At 43.0% G+C, this 27,595-nt stretch overlaps 1 protein-coding gene across 1 annotated transcript in view; it reads right to left on the bottom strand.

Moving 5' to 3' along the window:
• The window catches only part of HEATR6 (HEAT repeat containing 6), a gene marked incomplete at both ends in the record, with an annotated part of 28,511 nt that extends 19,856 nt beyond the window's left edge, over positions 1 to 8,655 (bottom strand). Inside the window, 6 exons of the mRNA XM_084238228.1 lie at positions 865 to 966; positions 2,240 to 2,354; positions 3,120 to 3,235; positions 3,691 to 3,831; positions 5,644 to 5,751; positions 8,434 to 8,655. Coding sequence (XP_084094354.1) covers positions 865 to 966; positions 2,240 to 2,354; positions 3,120 to 3,235; positions 3,691 to 3,831; positions 5,644 to 5,751; positions 8,434 to 8,655 — 804 coding nt within the window. The remainder of the gene's footprint in view (positions 1 to 864; positions 967 to 2,239; positions 2,355 to 3,119; positions 3,236 to 3,690; positions 3,832 to 5,643; positions 5,752 to 8,433) is intronic.
• Between the last annotated feature and the right edge of the window lie 18,940 nt (positions 8,656 to 27,595).

Here is a 27,595-nt window from a genome sequence, read left to right as displayed (position 1 = left end):
TGAAGCTGTCCACAGCCTCTGCAGCACAGGTTCGATTCCCAGCCAGCCAGGGAAACTCCCACATGGCGCAGCAGACCTCTTCTGTCGCGCCCGCACCTGAGGCTCCCTCAGCAGTGCTTTCAGTCTGTCTGCCTGTTCTGCTCCTTGCTCTGTCTCTGGTGAATTCTCTCACCCTCCCGAGCCTCTGGCCTGTGCCTCAGTGCTTGTATAAATAAATAAATCTTAAAAACACAAAAACAAAAACTTCTCACTTAAAAAAAAAAAAAATCAATCGATCATTTTTGTTTAGTTTATGTCTGTATCTAGCTGTCTATCTACTGAGGAGGAGCAATGACACAGGGAAACAATGAAAATTTTAGTTATGATAAAACTAAGTTATTAATGGCTTTTTAGCTAAGTCCAGCACAAAAGTTCTTACTATCTCCTGGATGAACTGAAGAAGAGAGGGTTATCTAATTCCCCACTGCCTGGAAGACTTAAAAGTCAAAGGATAGCAACCTGCTGATATATATCTTAATTGGCCCAGAGAGACTAGGAGAAGCCCTAGTTCTTCTTTTAAGTACAAACAAGTTCAAGATAATCAAAGTTAAATCATCTACAGATCATGCCATAATCTATTCCCTTCCTAAGAGATTCAACAGAATTTTGATATATTATTAAATCAAGGCTTATTGTTTTCAGTTCTTAATTTTAAGTATGCCTGACTACAAATATTTTAGTCTTCTCTCATTTTTAAATGTAATATCAATACCTTAAAGATAGCCTTGAAATGACGACATAAAGTGGTCCTATGTCTGGGGTTTAAATAGGAAAACCATTCTTAGCCAAAATGAGACTTCTAGATTTAAATGGGCAATGTCTTACCTTTAGCACAGCTAGAAGAGCTCCAAGTTGATCAGTCTGTGTCAGTTTCATCTTCCCAACATTTAGAAGTGACTGTATACCTTTTAATGCATTTTGTAACAGCTAGGAGAAAAAGAGATCAAGTTAGAAGGTAGATGAAATCTGGTTGTCCAAGGATCAATTCTCTAGCACTGATTAAGAAAGAGGAGAAAGCAGGTCTTTAGGTAATGGAAAAAACCTTTTTATGGGAGGGAGTAGCAGCAAGCAGAGATGAAGATTCAGAGAAGAGAGCTGATGACTTACTACTCATTATTTTTTTAGAGGAACAGAGAGGTTTTATTAAGTGTGGTTTTATTATACATGGTTATAAAGCAGCATGTACAAATGGTGAGCAAGAAAAAAAAAGTCATGTCTATTGGGAAAAATGTGATAAGGGTAAAAAAGTGACTGCAGTGATCATACTGGAGAATGCAAAGTATGTCCTTAAGAAAAACATCCACATGGGAAAGACGTGAATGGTAGCCTTGTTTGAAATAGTGAAAACATTGAAAAACTTTAATTTCAATCATTTATGAAAACAATTATATAAGTTAAGCCTCTTGCTACACCTGAAACTCAACAACAGCAGCAAGCACTTTGCTAAGCAATTTAAATGCTTTATTTCATATATTCCTCATGAGACTCCTACAATAGTAGTTGTTTCATTTGTCCTGTTTCAGAGATGAGGAACATGGAGGCTCAAGAAGTCAAGTCACTTGCCCAGATTTCCCAGTTACAGCAGTAAGAAAGCATGAGGTACATCAATAGGCAATGAAAAGATGCCCAAAAGCTAGTAAGTTTATAAAAAGAAGTTGCAAAACAGTATATTTACTATAGTTTATTTAAAACTTATACATATGTCTATTTATATGTCAAAAAATAATACAGGGGCATGTAGAACAAATTATTCCCAGTGACTATATCTGAACAGGGAATTAAAAGAACTTTCACAATCTTAGATTTGCAATTTTTGAAATGTGTCACTCTGAATTTAAAACACGTTAACAAACTGTCATGTCTGCATATTTTTTTAAAAAGGAATAAAATACAGAAGATTTTTTTGAAATCTATTCCTTTCCCTTCTATCTAAAAGCAGTCACTAGTCTGAAATAGTATAGCTTTTATAGTCACAGGAAAAAGAGCTTTCTTTGAAAACCTAGAATTGTAAAACAAAACAAACTACAACAGCTTACTGTAATTTAAACTGCAAAAATAAGATTTCAGTCATTTTAGTTTATATGTATTCCACTGATGTCCCCATCTGTAGACAAAATATACGCCAAATTAATAGCTTCTATTCTGCTGCTAATTCTAGACATATCTGTTACACCACAAGGTTAGTAATAGTTCCACCTACCATACAAAATGTGATATCATCCATATCAGATGATTTTGGAGACTGTAAGGTAGTCAAGAAAACTTGGAAGCAGACATTTTGGTAGGATTCTTCCAAGTATGGCTGTCCTGGCACACTAAAACACACAGAGAGAACTCAAATTCACTTTCCTTTGAAATGAGGCTTGCAAAAGAACTTAAAAAGAGAAGTCATATAAACTACTACAAAATACAAAGTTGGAATATACCCTTGAATGCAATGATACAATGGCAGATTAGTGCATCTTTGGTTAAGTAATTACTGATATAGGACAGGCTGGTATGAAAAGGAAGAAGGAAGGATGGTTTCCATAAGAAAAAGTAATGGAAGCTTATAGAGAAAGAAGTATGGAGAAAGAGAAATCTTTTTTTAGCCAATGGACAACACTGCCATGCAGAGACAAGAGATCACACATCCATTCAAGTTTGTGCTGCTTATTTTCTATTGTATGAATCTATTGATAAAATTGGGCAACTGGTTGATTCTATTTTCTTAGAAGAAACTAGCCTTGACAGATAAATCTCACCAAAGCTTAAATTCAAATGAATACATCCTTCTAAAAACATAATATGGTTAGAAACAATAATGGTAGGAAACAAAAACTTGACATATTACACATATATCACCTTTACCATATTTTAAGGATAAGGACCAGTCTATGTTTTCCTTCATTTATAAGTTTTCTTTATAAGAAACGTTAAAGTTAACAATAAGTAATACAATAAAAAAGACTATGGGAGATGCAAAGGAGGTTATTTTCCCAAGATGGCTCTCACTTTAGCCAGACTAAACCACCTACAAAAAAGGGCTTACAAGAGGTCCCCTCTAGTTACTGCTGGGAGACCTGGCTGGATGCACATACCTGAGACATAAGTTCGCCATACAATGTACTGCAGCTCTCCTGACTTCTGGGTCAGACTGAGTCAAGTCACTCAATTTCATTAAGAGTCCAGTCTTGCCGAGCAAGTCTGGGAGGTACTGAAATAAAATAACAGCCACCATTTTAGTCAAAAAAAAAAAAAAAAAAAAGTTTCTAGGAAAATACTACTCTTTAGAAAAATTTCATTTTTCAAACCAAAGGGCAGTTATATATCAAAAGACTAGCTGCTAGGTAAAACTTTCAGGTGGAGGGCAAAGATATGCCAAAAAGTATCAGTAAAGATCATCACTGCTAGTCTAGGTAGTTTCAGAAGCTCTTTAGGACTGGCTGCACAACTGAAGGGTAGTGATAATAAGAATAGTTAATATTTATTGAATGTCAAGCACTTTATAAGCACTATCTGATTTCATTCTCAGGGGAACTATTCTAAAAATGAGGAAAAAAGTTCAGAGTAGATGAGTAAGAATTGTTCAAGGTTACACATCTAATTAGTGGCAGGACAGAAACCTAAGGTCCTAATCTTTCAAAGGAAAGAAGAATACAGTTAAACTACCTTTTGACATTTTGAGCCATTGCAATAAACCAGAGCTGCCAGGGCTTGAAGAATTTTCATGTGTGTCCAGGAACTACACTGTTGAATAGCTGAGATAGTATATTCCAACAGGAAATCCAGATTCTGTTCATCAACAATCACCTACCAAAAGAGGGAAAAAATATGATTTAATTTCTAAAATGTATTTTTATCCTTTTCAGGCATACACACTCACTTGAATAAAGTCGTTTAAAAATGTGTCTCCATCTTTCTTGTGTCTAAAAGATCAGCTCTAAAGGCCTTGAAACTTTGATCAAAAGACCTGATCAGTTTGATCAGGGCCTTCTTGTCCCAGGGCCTTTAGTTCCTCCACTCAACGTAAACCTGGCAAAGGCCTTGTAACTTTTCCTTAAACTAGCCAAACAGACAGCTGTGAACACACAGATACTGTAAGGTTGAAATGTCTTAAATCAACTAAATTGCCTTATACAAAGCAAATGCTCAACAAATACATTGTGCGAAAAGGTCGACTAAATAGCTATTATGTCTCTACCATGATGTGGTCAGCACAACAAGGAGAGCTGGTACATCCCTGTCCTCAAGGAGTTTGTAATCTTGTTGGGATAAAAATGGTTAATCCAAACATCAATTCATCACAATTGAGACAAACTGTCAATCAACTGATATAAGGTTGGTGAAGGGTGATAGGTGCTGTAGGTGATCAGGAACTTCTCCAATTGCCAATGATGGTACCACAGAGGATACCACATCAGTGTGAAAAATCCTACCTGGAAAAGACATTTCATTTAGGAAGTCTTTTTTTTTTTTTTTTTCATTTAGGAAGTCTATGTAGCAAACTCTACTGGTTACCTACCAGCATTCATCTTCACTTTCCCAGCTGGCAGACTACTAATTTTATTTGGGTGCTCACCTTTTCCACATAAGACTTGATCCTAATTAGTTTAAGACAGTGGTTCTCTACCAGGTTCAATCTTGCCCCTCAGGAAACATTTGATAATGTCTACAGACATTTTTGATGTCCAGTGCAGAGGCCAAGGATATTGGTAAACATACTATATTTCACAGTACAAGACCACAACAAAGAATTATCTGATCAAAATAGCAATAGTGCTGAGGTTAAGAGACCCTCATGCTGGTGTTTGGTTGTACACTGGGATGCCTAGATGAGGCAGCCACCTGATGAGGATAACCTACACACTGAGGATAGCGGAATGGATAGATGCCTATGAAACTCTTGTTAGGTGCTGTCTCCTATGAGGCTTGTGACTTGAGATAATTTTTTGATTGTTCAATTACTCTGGGTTGGCTTTTCTGTTTCTTGCAGCCAGAAGAATCCTAGTTCACATAATGCTAAATGATATATTTTGTGTTCTTAACAACATTCATATACTCACTGGTATCATGTAACAAATAGCTTACTTTTTGAAGTGTTCCTTAAAAAGTATTAGATTCATTTAGCCAGTTGGGAAAGGTTCTGGAGAAGGGGGGGGGGGTGACTGCACAGACCTTGATATGAATAAAAGGGGTCTATTTATCTAATGTTTCCTCTTCTCCAAGTTACTACCTATGTTTTATGCAGACCAACAATAGACCACAGGAATGGTAGTGTTGGGAAAAGGGAAAAAAATATTGGTAGGAAAGGGGTAGGGGATTATTTTAATTTATCTTTATATATATAGGTCAAATACATCTTCCATGAAAAATTCTAAGAGGATTTCAGAGCCTGAATGATACTAGTTTCTTGACCCAAACAGAAAGGAATACCTCTAATGCATAAACTTCTACAGTTATACAGAATATTTTTTTGGTCAGTTATATTTAATATGATCCTTAGTAAGGAATTTGCTTTTTCTATAACTTCCCAAAAGTCTGGCCTACCACAGGTGTAGAATTTCAAAGGTATTTACTTATCCTCAGTTCGTGCTCTGAATGCCAAAGTTACTATGTGATTACCTGTAATCTGTTAAGTAAGTGGTGGATAAGCTGAGACACTTTGCTGACAAGATGATTCTGATTAAGAGGTACCAGTCGGCAAGCTTGGACAAGAAGAGTGCTGACGTCCTATCAAAATAATAAAAACATAAATAGTGAAAAGTTGATATACCTGTTAGTCAAGTGACAATCCCCCTAAATAAAAGTGAAAGTTTACACTCAAAATGGAGAAAGATGAAATTTGAAGCACAAAGTATGAAAAAAAATGAAATGACAGCACTAAAATAGGAAGTTAAAAAAGGAAAAAGAATTCATATGGCTTTGTACAAAGTCTCTACATATGAAGAGATAGTATAAATAACCAAAAAGAGCCTTCCAGAATATAAATAGCACATACTAAAATTAAGAGACCAGGAAAAAGACTAATCAATGCAAAGTAATAATCAAAATCAACAAGCAACTATAAACCAGAAACACACTATGGGAGCGGGGTGGGGGAGGGTGGTGTTAGGGAGGGGCAGGGAGAGGAAGAACTAGAGTCAAAATGGGGGGGGGGGTGCAATTGTACAGGGAATACAACCAAAATGAAAATGCATACATTGTACAAAGATGAAAAATGATGTAAGAATTATATAAAATAAAGTATTTTTTTTAAAAAAGGTGAGCCATGTTTTCAATTGGAGAAAAAAAATGTTATATGAACTTAATGTAAGACTAGAAAATTATATATATGTACATATATATATATAAAAGAGAAACCTATTTGCAAATGACACTATTCATTCATCCATTGATGTTTACTGAATTGAAAGGCCCAAGACACTACTAAATACCAGGTAGTGTGCGAGGTCCTTGGGCTATGAAGGTGAACATAGTCCTGAGCCTCAAAGAGCTTACAACCCAGTAAGGAAGACAGGAATACTCACAAAATAAACTGAATAAAGTGCTGAGAGAATTAAGGTCAAACTATGGGGAAATGGCAATAAGGCCTTGTGGAGGTGATTTTTAAGCAGAATCTGGAGTGATTTGAAGGATGTAAAAAGTCTGCTAGGTATACAAGGCATTGAAAGATGCTGCAAGCAAAGAGAATGGAGGATGCAAAGACTTGGAATAGCAGCAAGTATGAAACACCCCTGGATGCTTGAGGAACAGTAAGTTTTAAATGACACAGGGCACAAAAAAGTGAGAGGACAAGACTAGAAGAGCCGTATTTCTGGTGCAAAATAATCAAAGTACACAAATAAAGCAAGACGTGTATGATTATTTAATTCTACTCTGCTCCCTAGTGACACACACTATTGTTTTGTTGTGAATTCTTCCATACTGTTGAGAATTCTTTACAACTGTTTTTATATATATATATATATATATATATATGAACACCCCAGTCACATTAGGCTCATACTGTAATTGTCCTGTCAGTTGTTTTGACCATTTAGACCATGTACTAAAGATCTTTCAAAACCAAAGTCTTACTTTTCTAATCAGATTTTTTTCCCCACTAAAAAAAAATCTCTGTGGGAGCAGAGTACGGTTAGACCAGATGCAGATCAGAGACAAGGGGAACACAGTCATGAGCCACACAACCACCTTTAGGTCAAGGATAGAGTAAATAGATGAGGTGGTCCCCAAACTCCTATTTACTGCACTTTCCTATCTCTACATGTTTATACAGACAAAATGCCAGTGCATTGTAATCGCCTGCACTATTCGGTATACTAACATACTCTGCAGGTTTGTAGCCTAGGAGCAACAGGCTACAGCCCTGGTGTGCAGCAGTTTGTGTAAGGACATATTTGCACAACCACATTCCCAGAACATATTCCTGTGGTTAAACAATACATGGCTCTATCGGACTGTCCAGGAAGGGATCATTTTGCCTGAAGACTTAAGGCATTAGCAATGGAAATAAAAGAGGAGATGAACTGAGAAATGTTTGAGACAGACTCCAAAGAATTTGGATTGAATAGGATCTAGGAGTGAGGAAAGGGGAAGAATAAATTTGTACCTGTGTGACTTGGCGGACTGGGTATGTATGTGTGTGTTGGAGGGTGGGATGGGCTGGGGATAGGAATGTGTGTGAAAATGATTCTAGGAACTGTCAAGTTTGAGGAGTCTGTGAGTACTTAGAAGGCAGTGTTATGACAGGGTCAAAAGTTCAGGGAATTCAGTAAAGGTATCCAAGGCCTGATGTGTGCGTGTGTGTGAAAAATTACTGTAAAAGTTAAAGAACTTCTGAAGAGGATGCAGAGAGGGCAATGCTACCTAGCATGGAGGAACGGAAAATGCAGGAATTTTGTGACAGACTTCGCTTCAATTCTAGCTCTGCCCTTTATCAGCAATATGATGACACTGGGCCCTGATGAACAGCAATACTTTCATTAGTAAAACAGACTTAATAATAATATCCCTTCTAAGATCCACCGGACAGTGCATGATAAAGTACAGTATGTGATCTGTGTATCGTAAACTCAATAAATGGTAGTGAATTTTTTTCACGATAGAGAGCGTTCTGGATGCATAGAGCGAGTAGACGGTGACACCAGAGATGACACCAGCAGTGTTATCCGCGCAGAAGTAATCACGCTGCGTCTTGAAAGGTGCGAGTTCGCCCAAACTGCAGGGCTTTCCAGGAGGGGGCCAGAGAACGTGCGATGGTGGGAGGGAACAAAGGAGCGTGGAACTAAGCAGAGCGGGGCGGGGGTGGGTAAAGCCCGGAGCGGCGAGCGGGAGCTACCAGCTAGGACCCCAGAGGGCAGGGCCGCGGCTGGAGGCAGGGCCCGGGTCCTCCCCACTGGCCCCGCCGCCTACCTCCGGGGCCACGCCGCCGCCGCCCTCGTTGTAGTTCTCTGAGATAAGCTGGTCGAAAAGCAGGTGGATCTCCGTGCGGGCGGAGCTGCTGTCATCGGGGCGCAGGGCGCAAAGCCTGGCGGACAAGCAGCGAAACCCATTGCCGGGTTTGGTTGGTGCCTCCTGCGGCGCCGCCCGCTGTGGCCCGCCTGGAAGGGAGCCGGCGACTTGCACCGCCGCCATCTTTTCTACGAGGGCAACAGGGCAGTACTTCCGGGGCACTCCCCGCCCGCCCCCCGCGCGGGTCCAGTTCCGGAAATAGCAACCGGTGACCCGACCAGCCGGCGCTTGGGTCCCCACGTCAGACTGGTTGCCCGAAAATACGTGTCAGCTTGGACACTTTTTTTACTGCTTATTCTCAGGCCCTTACTGAAAAGTGGGCCTTACCCCGCCCCCAGAAAATTTGCTGGGCAAGGCTGCCAGTGCTCTTAATACCAGCGAACCCTGAGGGCAAACCTGAGGGAAAAGGGGGAGACCCAGTTGGTAGGGGCCTCCTCTGAACCCCTGAGGACACGACCCCGGGGAGAGCCACCAAGAGAAACAACAGTAACGGGAATTCTCTTACACAGGGAGTGAAGAAAGGGAGCACTGGGAGTTAATCGGCTGGCGCATGGCCAGGTGCCATCTAGCCTACCCCAGACAGTGGCCACTGAGCAGAGACCAACTGCAAGCCGAAGCCGTGGCTCCTCACACACCCATCCTCAACGGCGGTTTAACGGCCAAGTGGCAGGCCCCGCCCACTTCCCATCACCCCTCACTCAGGGGGTGGGGTCTAGCACCTGGTACCTGGAGTTGGCCCCGCCCCCGCCCCACTCCCGCAGTGGGCCTCCTATGGTGGAGGTTTGGATTGGGGCTGGGGTTGGAGAAGGGTCTCCGTGGATGGGCGCGCAGAAACTGCTAGGTCTGAGGCATCATTTTTACCCTTTGTCCATTGTCTTAGCGCCCCTGGTTTTTATTTTTTCTATTTTCCAGGCATAAAACTACCCTGAGGTTATTCTCAGTGAAGTGAGCCAGTAGGAAAAAGAGAAACATCAAATGGTTTCATTTATATCTGGAATCCAGAGAAACCAAACAAAGGCTCAGAGAGACTAACTATAAGACTGACCCTTGAAAGCTGAGGGTAGCTCTAAGACACTCAGGAGGGAGGCGAAGTGGCAGCCAGATGGGGACAGGGGTGGGGAGGAGAGTGCAATGCACTGTGGGGATGGACTGTGGGTGCTTTGGTGGTGGAGAAATATATAAGTCCTATTGTTACAGGGCAGGGAGACCAGCAGCCCAGACCCCGCAAACCTGCCTGCTCTAAATAGGTTCTGCCATCTGCCACATCAACACAAAACATATGAGACTTAAATGAAAAGGAACTTTAATACAATTAGTAAACAATACAGGAAAGGCAAAGAATCTAGTTTCTAAATCAAGCACCCAAAGTTACCCGTCCCCTTGTGGCTAAAAGTCCACCAAGCAGGATTGGCCCAGAGCAAGGCCCCAAAGCCTGCCACAAGTCTAAGGCATCTTCCAGTGTGGGCCCAAGAAAGGGATCAGAAACAACCAGACAAGTCTAGAAGGAAAAGAGAAAAATAAAAATCAAGGCAAAAACCACCATTGTCACCTCCCCCACATCAGTTTCAACCAGTGCACGACCAAAAGGCAAGTGTGGTTTCTTCACGTGTCTCTCAGCTCTATGTGCCTCCTCCAGGTCTCCTTCTGTCTCTCCATCCTGCTTCCTCCTTCCTCAGTCTCCTCTGCAGCTTCTTTTCTCCCTGCTCAGCTCCACCCTCCTTTGGGTGGGGCAGGAAACCTGGAACCTCCCCCTTTCTTGGGGACCACCCTGTTACACTATCTTGTGGGGGGGGGGGGAGAGGAAAGAGTGTTTAAAAAATTAAATAAATAAATAAAACTACCCTGAATAAAGTTTACTTTCCCAAGTATTACTTGTAGCTGGCTGTGACCATGTGATCAAAATCAGCCAATGGAATGTCAGTGACTTTCATGTACTTAAGTGGAAACTTGCTCATACCCTGTTCCCATTTCTTTCCTCCTCCCAGTGTGAATCCTCCCATGAATCTTGAGGCACTTTGCCCTGTAAGAAAAGTAATCTGGGAGTTCAAACTGAGTCATGTAAACCATAACTTGATTAAGAGTGGCTTCGTTGAGAGTGGACAACCCAAGAGTTCCTGCAACCGTAAACACAAAGCAGTTTTAAAAGCAGTATATCAGTATCATTAATACCATACTGCATATTTGTAAGTTGCTAAGATAGTAATCTTAAGAGATTTCACAAGGAAAACAATTTTGTAACTATTTACAAAAATGTGACAGATGTTAACCAGATTTATTGTGGTGATCATTTTGTAATATAAGCAAATATTGAATTATGTTGTAAACCTGAAACTAATGTATGTTAATTATACCTCAGTTAAGGGGGGACAAAGCTACCCAAATTTTCAGTCATCCAAGATGTGAAGGCTTGAAATTTACATTTAAGCAAACTGGAAAAACCATATTAAGAACCTTTACATTTATAAAACAAATTCTCATGATTCTTAGGGAAAACCTCTTCTTTGGGAAGAAATGTTTATTTTTCATTTGAATGTAGGCATCATTCTGCTTTTATATTATTGCCTATTCTTGGGATGTATGTGTGTATATATATATGTGTGTGTGTGTGTGTGTGTGTGTGTGTGTATATATATATATATATATATATGTTAAGTATGTGTATTTGTGACTTTCAAAAATTTACTGAGAGAAGACCATGGAGCTGAGACCCAGTCACTAATGTTTTAGTCCAAATTCTCCTAGAGCATCAGACATGATTGATATGTAAATTATTCAGGTATGAACATAAAAGGAAAGAGAAAAATAAAACAAAAGTTCACAAGGGGGAAACAAGACAGGGTGGCCCAGAGTTAGGCCAGTGAGGCCCCTAAGGCATGGATTTTAGGAGGTTCTTACACAACCTGAGAGTGAGCCCCTCCTTAAAGTTCATGCCCTAGGCACTTCGCCAGCCTCACTCCTCACCCTGATATACAAGGCATACCGCATAATGGCAAATGGAAAGCTGAATAAAAACCCAAGAACAGTTGGATGTTATATAGGAAAAGCAGACAGGGGATGAAGTCACAGAAGATGGATCTTGAGGACCTGGAGAGTTAGGGTTTCATTTGGGAAGCAGAGAGATGGATCTGACTGCTGTTTACTTATAAAGATTATTCTGGTGCTGAGAGCACAGAATGACCTGGGATTAACAAGCAAGCAGACTTCAGAAGGAAGAGGGGGCAGGGAAAGCTGTTAGTGTTCCCGGCAATGGGGGGAGGGGCTGGGTGGAAGGCACACATGCAAGAGACCAAAGAATAAACATTATTAAAATGGCCATCCTACCAAAAGCAATATACAGATTCAATGCTATTCCAATAAAAATTTCAATGTCATTCTTCAAAGAAATAGAACAATTATTGATGAAATTCATATGGAATCACCAAAAACCCTGAATAGCCAAAGCTCTCCTGAAAAAAAAAAAAAAGAAGGAAATGGAGGCATCACACTCCCAGACTTCAAACTATACTACAAAGCTATAATCATCAAAACTGCATGGTATTGGAACAAGAACAGACACACAGACCAATGGAATTGAATAGAAAATCCAGAAATAAACCCACAGATTTATGGTCAACTAGTCTTTGACAAAGGAGCAAAGAATATGCACTAGAGCAAAGAAAGTTTGTTCAATAAATTGTGCTGGGAAAACTGGGTCGCTACATGCCAAAGAATGAAGCTTGACTACTACCTAATACCATGCACAAAAACCAACTCAAAATGGATTAAAGAACTAGACATAAGACCTGAAACCATAAAATACATAGAAGGAAATATAGGCGAAACACTACATGATATGCACATCAAAGACATCTTTACAGACACATCACCCAAAGCAGTGATAGGGAAGGCAATGATAAACAGCTGGGACTACATCAAATTAAAGAGCTTCTGTACAGCAAAAGAGGCAATAACAAAAACAAAGAGAAACCCCACCGACTGGGAGAACATTTTTGCACACAACACTAATGATAAAGTACTGATCACAAAAATCTACAAAGAGCTGATGAGACTCAACAAAAACAAAGAAAATAATCCAGTCAAAAAATGGGCAGAAGAGCTAAAAAGAAACTTCTCTGAAGAGGAAAAGCAAATGGCCAACAGGCATATGAAAAAATGTTCAACATCACTTGTAATCAGGGAAATGCAAATCAAAACTACCATGAGATACCATCTTACACCAGTGAGAATGGCACATATTAAAAAAACTAGCAACAACAAATGTTGACAAGGTTGTGGAGAAAAAGGAACTCTCCTGCACTGTTGGTGGGAGTGCAAATTGGTCCAACCATTATGGAGAGCTGTGTGGAGATTTCTGGACCTACTAAACATAGAGCTTCCATATGATCCAGCAATTCCACTCCTAGGTATTTATCCAAAGGACACAGAAACATTAATTCCAAAGAACACCTGCATCCCTATGTTTATAGCAGCACTGTTTACAATAGCTAAGCTTTGGAAACAACCCAAATGCCCAAAAATAGATGACTGGATCAAGAAGAGGTGGTACATATACACCATGGAATATTACTCAGCATTCAAAAAAGATAAACACATGCAATTTGCAGCAACATGGATGGCGCTGGAAGGGATCATGCTCAGCGAAATAAGCCAGAAAGAAAAAGAAAAATACCAGATGGTCTCACTCATAGCAGGAATCTAGAAAACTTAAATAAGGGACCAGGAAAAAGAATAACTATAAGAAAGAAAATATCAAAATCAACAAACAACTATGAACCAGAGACACTCTATGGGGGGTGGGGAGCGGGGAAAGAAGGGATTGGGGTCAAAATAAGGGGGTCATAATTGTATGGGGAATATAAAAATAAAATTTAAATAAAAAATAAAAAAAATTTAAAAAAAAAAGAGACCATGTCAAAGAAAGGCAGTATTTGGCAACCTGTTTAATCTAGGAGGCGATGGGGAGCAAAGAGAGAGGAGAAGAAAAAGATAAAGGGAAGATAATCCAGAGAGTAGAGGGTTTGAGGATTGAGGGAGCGGCATATAATGTCAGGTGCCACAGATGTAAAAGACTTTGGCTACAGAGGAGAGTCAAGAGATTTGTCAACAGGACCCAGGAGAGAAGTTTCGGGAGAGTGATGTGGCAGCAATGGAGACTATAGTTGGTTTTCAAGGGATTAAGGAATGACGGACAGGGAATTAAGGGCAGAGAACCTAGATGACTTCTTTGGGAATACTGCTGGTGAAAGGAAAAGAAGAAATGGAGATGGTGGGTGTTTAGCATGATTAAGAAAATATTTTCTCTAGGCAATGTGATCTATTTATAGCAGGGGAGAGGGAAAGGCTGGAGAGGTGGGTGAGGAGGGGGCCACCTTGCACAGTGGAGTGGAAAGTTCAGATGGGAGGTGACCCAAAGAAAGAGGGGGAGAGAGTGAAGGCAGGAAAGATCCTGCAGTCCAGATGGGCCCTGCCGTGGTGCCTTGAGTAGACTATCTTTCCCGCTCTCCTTTCTCCCCCCCTGTACCTTCTGGTCTGGGGACTTGACTCTGGCTCCTTCATTCAAAGAAGAACAGGGCTGCCTTCTGCCTGACTCACCCAAAATTTGCAGTGGTCTCACTGCAGCCTGGAGCTCCTGCACCTCAAAGCTGAGGGTGATGAGGGTCACAAGGAGAAGGAAGCCTCCCAACTTCATGTTGCTGCTGGAAGCCTTTGCTGAAAACACAGCAGGGCTGCAGGCAGCTGAGATTTATGCCTCCCACCCACTGAGAGGTATGCAGGGCCAAGGGTGGGGTTGTGGGAGCCTACCCTCTGCCCAGAAAATGAAAGTTCTGGAAAATACACCCCACATGTACTGTAGGCAGCGCCACTTTGTTACCTAAACAAGCCTCTGAGCCCAGGAAACACCCTCCTGTGCTGGGGAACTCTCCTACACCAGGAAAGCTGGGAGTGACTGAAAGTAGGGTGGGGAGGGTGGGTGAACACAATTTCTATTATGTACTTTCACTCACTCCTTTCTCAACACAAGGATCCAATGTCTTTTCTGGGCCAGGCAGGTGCTAGGCGTAAGGAATATGTCTGTAGAGAAATGATCATCTGGGACCTGTGTGCTAACTAGAGAGGGTACCGTTTGCTCTCTCACACCTCTGCTCCCGCCCTGGGCCTTGGCATCTCAGCTGTGAGGCCTGTGGGGAGCTGTAAGAGGGCAACAGGGGGCACCTAGGCTGCCCACAAGTGGTGAGGAGGCACCTCCAGTCTTGGCTGGCTTTCATCCTCTCTTCTACTGGGCACCTAGGGCAGGGGTGGGGGCCCCATGTAATATATGTAATTATATAATATATATAATTTCTTGGGATAGAATTCCACTTGGCCTTGTGCATCTTCATTTCCAAAATCCTAACACTCCCCTTAACCCCTATAACCTTTCAGGATGTCCCTCATCATGTGCCACTGGGGTGGGGTGGCTGGGGCTAGGGAGTGAGATGTTATCAGCCCCCTTCTTGTAGGCACTCTTACTCTAGATGAGTGGTGTTTTGAAATACACACTCCCCTCATTTATTTTGTTTGTTTGTTTTTAGGAAAATGCCCTCTTACCTCCCCAGTGGCGGCAGGGGTGGGGGAAGGCAGGTGCAACTGTTGCCCACGACACTTGTGCTCATGGCTGTCTTACTTATTGGGGGAAGAAGGGGCTGGGCTGGACAGGAATGGCAAGACCAGTTTGCAGCCTTTTCCTAGGGCCACAGGGAGATGGTTGACTTCTCTTTAGAAAGGGAAGTGCTCAATGTTTTCCCAGGGTCCTGGTTCCTAATCTGGGGCTGCAGGAACCCCCCCAATCCTTTGGGTAAACAACTGACATCATATACTGCTAGTATCCCAGGTGGTTAAGGGGCACAGCTTTAGGTTATTCATAAAGCAATTTTGCAAACTGCCTTTCCTCAGTCCTTCCTATCCCAAAGTCAAGATTGGTTGGTGTCCAATTTCTTTGACAGAGTTAAGAGCCAGAAAGAATCCTTTGGAGACCCTAAAATGACAATGATGTTCTCTATACCTAATTCCAAACTTTAAAAAGATGCCAAACATGAAATACAGTTTTTGAAATTGCACAAAACTCAAAGGCACGTTGATATTAAACTTGTTTCTTTTTAGATGTCCTCTTTTCTGATATTATTTGGGGTGCCCTGTTTTGCTGGTCTCCTAAGCATGTGCTGAATTTGTCCTTTGTGATACTGAGCACTGAGTGAGGCCTTTTCGAACCTTCACAAAGGAACCCCAGCTCCCTCCCTAGCTCCCCACCCACAGCCCTAAGCACTCTGGGCTGCTCTGGTTTCTGCCCTTTGTCAAGTAGTCTGTGCATGTATAATCCAATTCAGGTTGTTCCTTGAACCTGCAACTCCTTCTCCCTTTCTTTCACTGCCACATCTTATAAGGTTCAGCACAAGTGTCACCTCCTCAACTTTCCTCAAACCCCACCTCTAAGAGAGGTAGCTTCCTCTTTGTTTCTGTCCGGTGGCAGCACTTCACACAAGATCCCCTCCTTATTATTACTGTGTTTACAGTTCTCTCCTGGCTAGGAGCAGGAGGAGGGCTTATTCTCTTTTGTCTTCTGTGCTCAGAGGATGGCATTTCCCATGGCTCATCAGTGCTTGACAATGAGGAGATAAACACATGGTGGAGAGAGTGGTCAATGAATGAAGCTTTGACTAAATGGAAGGGCGGAGAGAAGAGTAAGAGCCTAGAAGGGATTTTGGAACACAAGCTGAGGAAATTCTTAGAAAACCATTTGAACCTTCTCTGGGGCACAGATAAAGGAGCTTTGGAGGACCCAGAATCCTACTTCACTTCACGGCTAACTACCAAGATTGCACTAGCAGAGCACAACTGCTTTGAGCTAAGCTGCTCCTTATAGAGGATTCTGAGTGATCTGTCAGATCAAAGGGAGTGCTTATCCACCCAAAACTGTAACTTTGAAGAGAGCAAAAGAACAGCACGTGGCCCTTATTTCTGGTGGTTTACTAAGGCCATTCGAGGTTGTGAAAATAAGACCCACGTAAGTATAGCACATTAGATGAGTGGGAACTCTGGGATGTGACAAATGTGGTTTGCATCTGCCTCTACCACTTGCTAGCTGTGTGACTGTGGGAAAATGAACTTCCCTTTCTGAGCCACACTGCCATGTCTGTAAAATGGCCACATAATTCCTTCCTCAGAAGGTTGTTTGCCTGACTAAATGAACACATGTATATACCCACATGCCAACTTCTGGCACAATCCTCTAAGATGGCAGCTTCTATTATCATTAATTTCTATGGAAGGGAATGCATATCTTTTTCTTCCCTATAGCAGCACACTTATAGACAGTTCCTGCAAAAGTGTATCATTTAATTAAGGAAATATCAAAAAAGAGAAATCAAAAAACTGCCTATTTTGTTCTTCTGGAAATTGTAAATTGAATTATGAAGGGGCACCTGGGCTTACACTGGTTTTTCTGTCCTCTCCATGACTGCATGTGGGCTGTACATGGAGGTCAGGAAGCTTAGCATGTAAATAATTTCTATCTCGGGCCTCCCCAGTGGCGCAGCGGTTGAGCGCTGGGTTGCGAAGCTGCCCTCAGCCTCTGCGGTGCCAGTTCAATCCCTGGCTGCTCCCTGGCCACCGGCGGAGGGTCCTGCTTGGCGCGCAGACCTTTCCTGCCGCCCGCTGCTCCCCTCAGCAGTGTACTTCGGTCCTTCTGCCTGCTCTGCTCCCCGCTCTGGCTCTGGTGAATTCTCTCACCCTCCCGCGCTTCTGACTGTACCCAGTGCTTGTATAAATAAATAAATAAATCTTTAAAAATAATAATAATAATTTCTATCTCAAGAGTCATTGACCAGAGGAGGGCCAATTAAGTCACAAATGATCTTACATTATTTCTCTGCGAGGTTTGAAAATCACAGCAATTGACAGCAGGGACTGTCCCCACCCAGAATCTTCCCACCTTCAGTGACACCTTTGTTATATGAAGGGCTCATTATCAGTAATCACTAGCAAACACTCAGCTGCTCCAAATACTGGCTCTGCTGCTCCCTGTGCTGGTAAACTAGAGCATGAGACTGAGGTGAAGGCTACCAGCAGGGATCTCAGGATAACATCTGGACACCCTGAGAATGTCAAGCACGCATCCTTCCATCTAGATCTCTCTGTGCTGCACCAGAGAAAATAGCCTGACAAAGGTTCAGTAAGTTCCATGGATGGTCACGCTGCATGGGAGGTGGGGTCTGACTAGGGTGGTTTGGCGTCTGAACTCGGAAGCCAAACCATCCTAGTCAGACCCCATGCTCCCATGCAGCATGACCATCCATGGACAACTTACTGAACCTTTGCCAGGCTATTTTCTCTCCTACAAATTGAGCATTAGAGTAATACCTGCCCCATAGTGTTGGGTGAGAATTCAATGAGAACATCAGCCCCTGTCTGGGTGCTAGCAATCATCCAACAATTGTTGCCATTCTCAGGATTAGAGGCACTGTTATTTTAAAAGGAATTCTTGCTTATTACTAAATACACCCGGGTATAGGCCTTAGAGTCACCACTGTGTGGCTTTGGATAAGTCTGGCCTTCTCTATGGGACTTGTGGTTCTTCATCTTTACAGTTGCTAGTTTAAAACTGTACTCACATCCATGTGAAGGGAAAATCTCATGTCAGTACTTTGGAAAAAAGAGAGCATGTGAGCAGATGCAGCAGTGGCTCTTGTGTGGTGCCCCTGCATCTCCTTTTCATAGAGAATGTGGTACGCCCCCTGTCTGTTCCACTCCCTCCCCCTTCTCATCTTGCTCCTGTAGGACCCTGATGTCCTTCTATCCAGTTCCTCCTCCTGACACTAACAGGCAGCCAGCTGATGCCTGGCCTCCCAGTCACCTTAAGAGTTTTGAGGGCAGCTCTGTGCTGAAGGGTGGATGGGCTCCAACAAAGAGGGGTGGGGGCACACTGATATTTTCCTTCCCACTGAACTGTGAAGCATTTGCAACCTGGGTCAAGACAGATATTTGGAAGTTTAAGCCTTGATAGGCAGCTGATCTTTCTGTATTATATAGGCCTGTTTTTAGCATTGAATAATCAGCTTTCTGAGCCAAGAGAAATAGCTTCTTCCACCTAATAATCAAGATTACTAAAGGGTAGATGCCACTTTGAATGGCAAAGGGAAATGGGATTGGAAAAAGAACTGGCACTTATTGGGCACAGCTACATGTCAGAGTTAACACATATACACACATATACAAATAACAGGCAAGAGGGCCTCCCCCGTGGCGCAGCGGTTGAGCACTGGGTTGCGAAGCCGCCCGCAGCCTCTGCAGCGCCGGTTCGATCCCCGGCTGCTCCCCGGCCACTAGAGGAGGGTCCCACATGGCGCGCAGACCTCTCCTGCCGCCCACTGCTCCCCTCAGCAGTGTACTTCAGTCCTTCTGCCTGCTCTGCTCCCCACTCTGGCTCTGGTGAATTCTCTTCACCCTCCCATGCTTCTGACTGTACCCAGTGCTTGTATAAATCAATCAATCAATCTTGTATAAATAAATAAATCTTTAAAAAAAAAAAAACAAATAACAGGCAAGAAAGATAATAACACCAGGGGAGGAAAGGTTTGATCTGGCTGAGGACAAGGAGGGGAGGGACAGTTTGAGGGACAGTTAAGTCCTAATTAAATAAAGTCCTAATTCCAGCTTGTTAAGAGACCTCTCAAATGTTCTTGTGATCCAGAGAATCAGAGGAATAGAACAGAAAATAGAGCAGAAAGGTGGCTAGGGACATGGGAGTAGATTGAGCCAAATTAAAGAGAACAAGCAACTTGAAGCTTTTTTAGGGGGCTGAGAATGGAGCTACCTTGCTTTGTGCCCCGGGAGTAAAGTATAGGGAGGGAAACAATGTCAAAACGGAGCAGCCTGCCAGGGGGACCAACAGCCTTCCTTTGGTTGATCAGCACTGACCCCGGCATCCTATGGCTTTGGGAAACAGGCCAAGGAGGCTGCAAAATCGGCCCCACTGAGCCTGGTCCTAAAACCTCCAATTGGGGTTCTGGTCTGAGGTTCCCTGGCCTGATGGATAGGAGGGAGTTCAGGACCTGGGTGTTGGCTCCAGCATGGTGTCACCCCGCATGAATGTCTGCAGTCTGGTGAAACTGTTGGGTGAATAAGCTCATCCCTTTATGGTTTCCAGAGATTTGCTAAGCATTGAGGGAAGAAAAGAAGAAATAATCTGTGTTACAGCCCTACCACTTGAGCCAGTGTACAAAACCAGATGCGGAAACCCTACTGGACTGGTGCTTGCTCATTCCAGTTAGCTCTTGCAGAGACAGGAAAAGATGGGCTTGAGCAGGAAGCAGTGGTCCCGAGTGGGAAACTTGACTGTGAAAATGACTCAGAGGTGCCAGTAGCTGCCATGCCAGGACACACACTTGTGGTCACACTGTGCAAAGATGCTGGGTGTTTCTTTTTCTTATAGTTTGATAGGTTTGGAGGGAAATGTAGGAACGTGGGTATAGTGTCCCCTCGTAATTACTCCATTCAGGGAGGCAGCGTGATGTGCTGGAAAGCAGCTTGCAGGTGAGGAGAACTGCCATTTCTTAACTAACATGAGATAAGCACATAACCTCTCTGAGACCCAGTTTCCAAGCATTTGAAATAAGCATAATAATATTTTCTTCAAAAAGGAATCATGAAGTCAATGCAAAAGTATAGTTCAAAGGACCAACAAAAGCCAAGACAATTTTGAAGGTAGAGGGTCCAAAACATTTAGAAAGTAAAGGAATGCAATAGCAATAATTAAAAAAAAAAAAAACAAGCAGGGGACATTCCTGGAAATACTTGGGAGGACAAGAAGTCAGAGGTGGCTAGAGGAATCTGCGGAAAAATGAGCAGCAAGCTGAGCGGAGTTGGGCTTGTCGCTGCAGCCTGCACATTGTGAGCACCAGAGGGCGCTGTTTCCAAGTACTACAATGGGACCAGCGGCCCCTGGATTTAGGCAATGCTGCATCCCTGAAAATGTGGACATCAACGCTTATGTATCTCCATCCCCACCACCCAGGAGGAGCTTCTAAGACACTGAAATTGTGCATCTATGCTGTACATTATGGTATAACGGGAAGGAGAACTAAGCAAGGGCATTAGACTGACAAACCCAGGGAGAAAAGGAGATGGAATATACTTCAATTTGCACAACTTAACAAGCTACCAGTGAGTCCCAGGTTATCCTGTTCCAGTCACTATGATTTCAACCCCAGGACCAAATTCTTATTAAACTTGCTTAAAGCTTCCTGTGTACCCGATAAGTTTTCTGAAAGCCACAAACATAAATGACCCACAGTGAGCTGAGTCAGATCATTCAGTGCCTGGCCTTGACATGATCTTGTGAAAAGGTCTAAGCCTAGAACAAGGCAGGCAGCATTACCTACAGCTTAGGTGTTAGTACCTAAGCCTCCGTCATTCTTGGGGCTTTTGGGTGGAAAAGTAATGAATAGAGCTGCCTTCCAGGTATTGACTCAAGGTCAGTTCATGTCCTGCAGTGGGACTCTGGATCCAGGGCTGGTTAAAGCAAGGTGTCATTTCTAGATCCAGGGCTGATTAAAGTGAGATGTCATTTCTGGATCCAGGGCTGATTAACAACAGCAAGGTGTCATTTCAAATCTTAGCTGATGCCTTTAACAACTGTGACCATGCAAAGGTATACATGATCAGTACTGACTAGGTGATACTGTTTCCTTCTCATTTTAAATGAAACTGTAACTCAAAGTATTCTGAACTACCTCTGCTATGTGGTCTGTTGACTTCTTTCTCCAGAGCAATGACCATATTGACTTCCAAGTAATCACACCCTACGGATCTGTTGTCCCTAAAGCCATCATGTGGAGGTGTGAGAAGTTTTTATCTTTTGGGGCCTCAATAGGAAAGATTCTGGCATAAGGAAGAGTTGATGTTGCAGCTTGAGTTTAAAGTTAGTCTGGAGGCAGAATTTCTTAGTATATCTGGTGTACTCAAAGATTTCTGATTATTCTGCCCAGATGAATTACATAAGGTAAGAAGACAGAATTATATTGCTAATGCCAGTACAGAGAGAGGGTTCTCTCTGCCCTTGCCAAGGGAGTAGATCCATGTGACTGACTGCAGGAGACCTGGCCTGGAGGATCTTAGTCAGAAGGGGCTGGAGGGCACAGAGTCTTCTCTGTCCCCTTGACATCTCCGCCCCTGGTACACAATGTGCCCTTGTTATGATGATGCCGATTACAGGAAGTCCTACGCACATCTTAATTTGTTATAATGATCCAAAATGGATAGGGTTAAGTATGAGCTTATTCAGAATAAATAAAAGATCCTATAAAAGGATTTGCAGGCATAGAGAACAGAAAAGGACCATGGAAGAGCCTCCCCGATCCTGGGTATGCAGAATCCAGAGGAGTTTTCTGGTAGAATCCCTGAGCAAGGTACATGGGAACTCATTAACCACTTCCTGCCATCAGAGGCACTGTTCTAAAATACAAATTTGGGGCCTCCCTGGTGGTGCAAGGGGTTGAGATGCAACCTCTGGAGCTGTCTGCAGCCACTGCAGGATGAGTTTGATCCCCAGCCATCCAGGGAGCAACCCTCATGGCGCAGCAGACCTCTCCTGCCTCTCCTGCTGCTCCCCTCTGCAGTGTATTTCAGTCAGTCTGCCTGTTTTGCTGCCCACTCTGTCTTTAGTGAATCCTCTCACCCCCCACACCTTTGACCTGTACCCCAGTTCTTGTATACATAAATAAAATAAAACACAAATTTGGTCATTATGCTTCCTCATCTTTCCTGTGCCCAGTGGATCCCCCATACACACATATGTCCATGTGACAACAAAGGTCCTCCAGAACAGGCCTGGAGTGCCATTGAAACACTCCTCCTGACTTAGGACCCAGCATCCTGTGTTCCTAGCCCATCCCCACGTCCTGCTGCCCGGATGGTCCACCTGGCTCCCCTTCTACCCGGTCATCTCAGTCTTGCCCCTCAGGTTCCAACTCACGTAGTTCATGCCACCTAAACATTTCCCCCAGCTGCCTGAGAGCAGAACTTTGCACAAATCTCCACCAGAAAATAAGCCCCCTTATAATTATAATTTATAGGGGTCTGTCTTGCTGAGCTCACTTCACAAGTGCTCTTATTCCAGCACCAGTCATCGTGCCTAGGTGTTGACCAGAGATCAATGAGTGCCTATTTACTCTTTATATTTTAATTCTCACTCTAACCAGGCAGATGGAATTTCACAGAGACAGGCTGTCAGTCGGTGTGGGCTGTGTGAATGACTGTGAGGTAATGTGATCCTGGAGTCCCAGAGCAGAGTTGTGTGTCTGAACTGAGCATCTGGAAGCAGCTGCCTCCTCCCCGGGGTGAGGCTTCTTTATTGTCCCCCATGCCCTGTGTTAGGAATTCCAGTTCTCCTGCCATTTACAACCAATGACCCTCCCCGGGACTTACACAGAATCCTGTGAGCAGAGAGCAGGAGGGAATTCCTTTTGCCTTGAGAAAATGAGAGGGTGCTTGTCCTCTACGTACAAGCAGGTCATTAGTTTCTTTCTACTCACTTCTTAGACCCTGCAGGAGGTCACTAGTAGAGGATGTATATGGGGGAGGCAGCCACCCCACGTGGAAGAGCTTTGACCAGATGAACAGTGTCTACCCATAAAAGCAGATTGAACAGTGACTTGTATCTGTATCACTTAGCTAATGTCAAGGAGACAGTGTTACTTTGTGAAAACAAAGCCATGGGGGTTTCCCTAGAATAGGGAGCATTACTGTAAGTTTTGTGACCAACTCCAGAAGGCTCTTCTGTACCTCACCCTATTCTGCTAGCACATTCACATTCATATATGCCTGCACATACACATTTTTTCTTCATATACTTGGATGTTCCCCTAGTAGAATCTACTTCCAATGTATAACTATCAATGCATTCAAACCTCCCCGGAAGAGAAACCCAAAGACATACCCAACTGCTAAGTCAAGTGGGAGTATGCTAAGTCCAGGATATCTGAAAAGTTCCATCACTTATTTATTTCCATCCTAATCCCATTTTGGCATTTTTATCTACAACCTTTAGAATAAATGGTAACATCTTCCTGATTAAAAATTCCTGTGCCAACAGAGCTCTTTTAAATGACCCCATATCAAAATAGAAAGGGTTGCCTTTTTATTATAAAGGGTTAAAGAAAGAGATAATAAATAATATTGAAAATAAGATTCCATTAAAATGGAAAAATAGGTGACAATTTGACAATAGAGCACCATGAAGAAGGACCTAGGGAGAAGGTGCCATCTTTATTTTGCAAATTGTTGTGAGGCTCCTTCCAACATCTAGTCCAAGTTCTTCTGAACTTAAACAAACATCTCGGTGGGGCAGAATTGCTGCCAGGAGAGGTGAGCCAAGCTCCGATTCTGGGGAGCCTGGTCATAGGAGGTTCTGCCTGTGCATTGCCCTTCCATTAACTTTGATTTCAAATTGTGATCTAAAATGCAGCCCAGGGACATCAAGGTCCCATCCATATGGCTTCCAGGTCCCATTGTGACCAACAACACTTACCCAAAAGGTCTCTCCTCCCCCTAATGTACCTTTAACCCCAAGGTTCCAAGACTTAACCAACCTGAAGAGGTCATATTCATTTTGGCCCCATCTTTGGCTGCCTAGCTGCTCCCATCTCACATACATCTACCCCACCCCATCTCCCTTGCCCACATACTTCTGGGAGTCTCTGATGTGTCCTCATATACTCACAGGCAGGCAACCCACTCATATTCTTCTCCTGTGGCCTTGGTAGTATGGGTGTTCCCTGCAACGTCACTTGAGCCTGAAGGCCCATCACTGTCTTGGTTGTCAGCATCCTCATGGGCATGATGCCGTCTGCTGCCAGGCACTCTCTGCAGGTGTCCCAAGGCTGAGCATTTGCCTGAGTACCAAGATGGTGTCATTCCTCTCAGTCACACCATGTCTTCATGTTAGGTAGGGAGGCTGTCTTTCTCTTCACAGGGCTGTGAAATATTGACCTATGAGGAAATGGGTAGAGAATATTGAAACACATGCCCCCCATCTCTTCTGTCTCTGTCCCTGACTTGGGCTCCCCAGAATTCCTGGCAGGTTCCCCCCACCCCCCTGACTCATGTGAATTTGCCCACAGAAGAGAGGGGTGGCTGGTGCTTGTCAGACCCTGCAGGCAGATGGCTCTATCCTCGAGAAAGTGAGGGGCAGCTGAGACAGGGTCACCCGAAGTGAATAAGCACAACTCAGTCCAGTAATAAGTGTAGTCAGCAGAGGGGATGAAATCCACCTGGCTTGGAGACTGTAACCCCAATCTGTCCTCAGCTGCTGTAGATTATGCCGCAGTCTGCAGGGCTCTGGGTCTGCCAGGGAAAAACAGGAAACACTGAGCTTCTAGCTCCTTTTTTCTCATTTCCATCCTTCTGAGATGAGTGGGCAGCTCTTACCTGTGATCCCTCAGACCTTAGAGAACGCCCGGTCTGTCTTGCTGTTTGAAGCTGTGGCTCTGTGAAGGTGAAGCAGGGCTGAAGGGGGCTGACCATTGAGTTGGGCCTGAGTATCTGTCCAGAAGCTCAAGCCCTTCAGAGAGCTAGCCAAAGATAACACACACGTGTGCATCTATCTCCCTAAATAAGCCCTTTACACAACAGCCGACCCCATTCAGCAGATGAAACCACTAAATGTTAAAAGTCACCACGTGAGCAAATGAAAGAAAGCAGAGTGGGGAGAACAGAACTCACAGCAAGTGCCTGGAACTTCACAGGCCTCACCTTGTGCGAACCCACAATGTTAGGTGGAGTATCTCCAATTCACAGATAAGCAACCAGACACAACCTGTCTTTACTTACTAGTTGTAGGGGTGGGGAGGAGACAAACCTCATTCTTTCTGACTCCCCAGCTCATGCTCTTCCCCTCACACCCCCTGCCCTGCCTTCTCCCCCTCTGCTCCTTCCCCAGCAGGGCTCCCCTGCACACACCCCATCACAGGAGCCAGGAGAGGGCTGAGCCATCCCTGTGACTGCCATCCACGCTCCACTCCATGCACCTGTCTGGTATTCTTCCCATGGCCACGAGGCCCAGACTGCCGGCCTGCAGTTCTTGTTGGTGAATCTGTTTCTTGCTGTACTATGTGTGGGACATACTTCCTTTTGAGAGCTTTTATACAATACACACACAAAGAATTTAAAATTCCCACTTCACAATTCCTTTGTGGTCTTTACCCTCTTGTTCGGCCAGCTCTTAGTTAGGGACATTTGTTTCCTTCCACACAGCAGACGGTGGGAATGGTCCTGTCTCAGGAGGCTGACTTTGTGCAATATGTGACTACGAGGTCTAGTATGCTCCAGGAGTGCCCACGGCTGGAAAGACAGGAGGCCTGGTGTGCGGCGCGTGGGGGAGGGAGGGCGCTCCTCTGCTCCCTTAGGGTCCCCAGCTGGGCCTGAGAACTAAGCTGACATAAGACAGGTGGAAAGCGCGTAGGTTTTACTAAATTTGTCCATGTATGCGGGAGCCTCCACAGGAGGCTGAAGACCCAAAGAAGTGACCAGAATGGGAAGATTTTTTTTATATCTTTTAGACAAAGAAACTACATTTGTGAAGAGTTGACAACCCAAGGGGTTTGGGCTAGGGGCAGCACATTGTGGAGCAGTGACTAGTTGGGAGACAGGGTTTGCTTGTTCAGATATTCCAACCTTGATCCTGGTGACTGGTGATAAGAATGTTGTCCTTCCGCCTGGTAAGGGAGGGGACCTTCTTCTGATACATCCTTGGTAGAACATAATCTGGCACTGAGTATGTTAATAACAGTAGTCAGTTTTTCATTCGTTTGGCAGAGTTGCAATAATTCTCCCAGATCCTGATCCACTAGAGCTTAGATGGATTCCTATATTGTTCTTGCATTTGAATTTTCTTCCTCTGTTTTTGCTATGAGTATTTATTATTCCATCAGCTTGTAACAGCACAACATTGATTGGAAAAGTAATGCATTATTCATGACATCTAGTTTCATTCCATTGGTGCCATCAACATTAGTATTCACAATTGTAAAAAGATATAATTATGTCAGGAGCTCTCTGAATCAGCTTGTCTTGTTGTCACTTGTTTCACATTCATAGAAGACACTTAATTTATTTAGCAGATCTTTTTATTTTGTTGGTATCAACTGGAATGAAAAAGAAGCTAAGTTGAAGCTAATGTAAATGTAAACTTTAAAATAATATTTTATTTTATAGGTAAACATACAATTTTTTTTTAAAAAGCTCATGAACACATACAGAGAAAAATAACAATTAAAAAATAGAAAATTTTGTGTTTGGAGAAAAAAACAAGACTTGCCTTTAAAGAACTGGGTTAATTTCAGAAATCTCAGCATCAACTCTATGCAATAATATAATGAAGAAATAGTCTCAAAGTGTTAGAGAAAATATTTAAACCTAGAATGTCATGTTCTGGTGAACTATTATTTAAATGTGAACACAAAGTAAAGTAAGGCCAAAAATACCCTTCAGAAAGATCTTTCTGGAAACAATCTTAAAGGAAATATTCCAGCAAGAAAGTGGAAAGAAAAATCAGAAGGATGATATGAATATATGAGGAGCAAGGGTGAGCAGATAGCTACAAAATTTGGCTATTATTTAACTAAATGACATTTTTTTAAATGACAGTTTTTTAAGCACAAGCATACAATCCAAAACTAAAATTCTGTATGGTATCTAATTTCTATTTAGCAGAATGGGGTTGAGAGCATGCAAGTAAGTCCAAACAGAAATGAGGAACATTAATTGCTTTGTTCTGGAAAAGGTAAAAATATTACTAAATTTAAAAAACCACAAGGGTAAATTCTAGAATAAAAATGGAAATAGAACTTTCCAATTAGCAGGTGAAAATTTAATTAACTATCAGAGAACTAGTAAAGGAAACAAAAAAAATAAGAAAATACAGTAAATAAGAAACATGAAATAAATCTTAATTTATTTAATGAAATAAATCTTTCCCCGTCCCCCACCCCCCATAGAGTGTCTCTGGTTCATAGTTGTTTGTTGATTTTGA

Source organism: Talpa europaea (genome assembly GCF_964194135.1).
Source record: "Talpa europaea genome assembly, chromosome: 7".
Lineage (NCBI taxonomy): Eukaryota > Metazoa > Chordata > Mammalia > Eulipotyphla > Talpidae > Talpa > Talpa europaea.
This window is presented reverse-complemented; position numbering and strand designations above follow the sequence as displayed.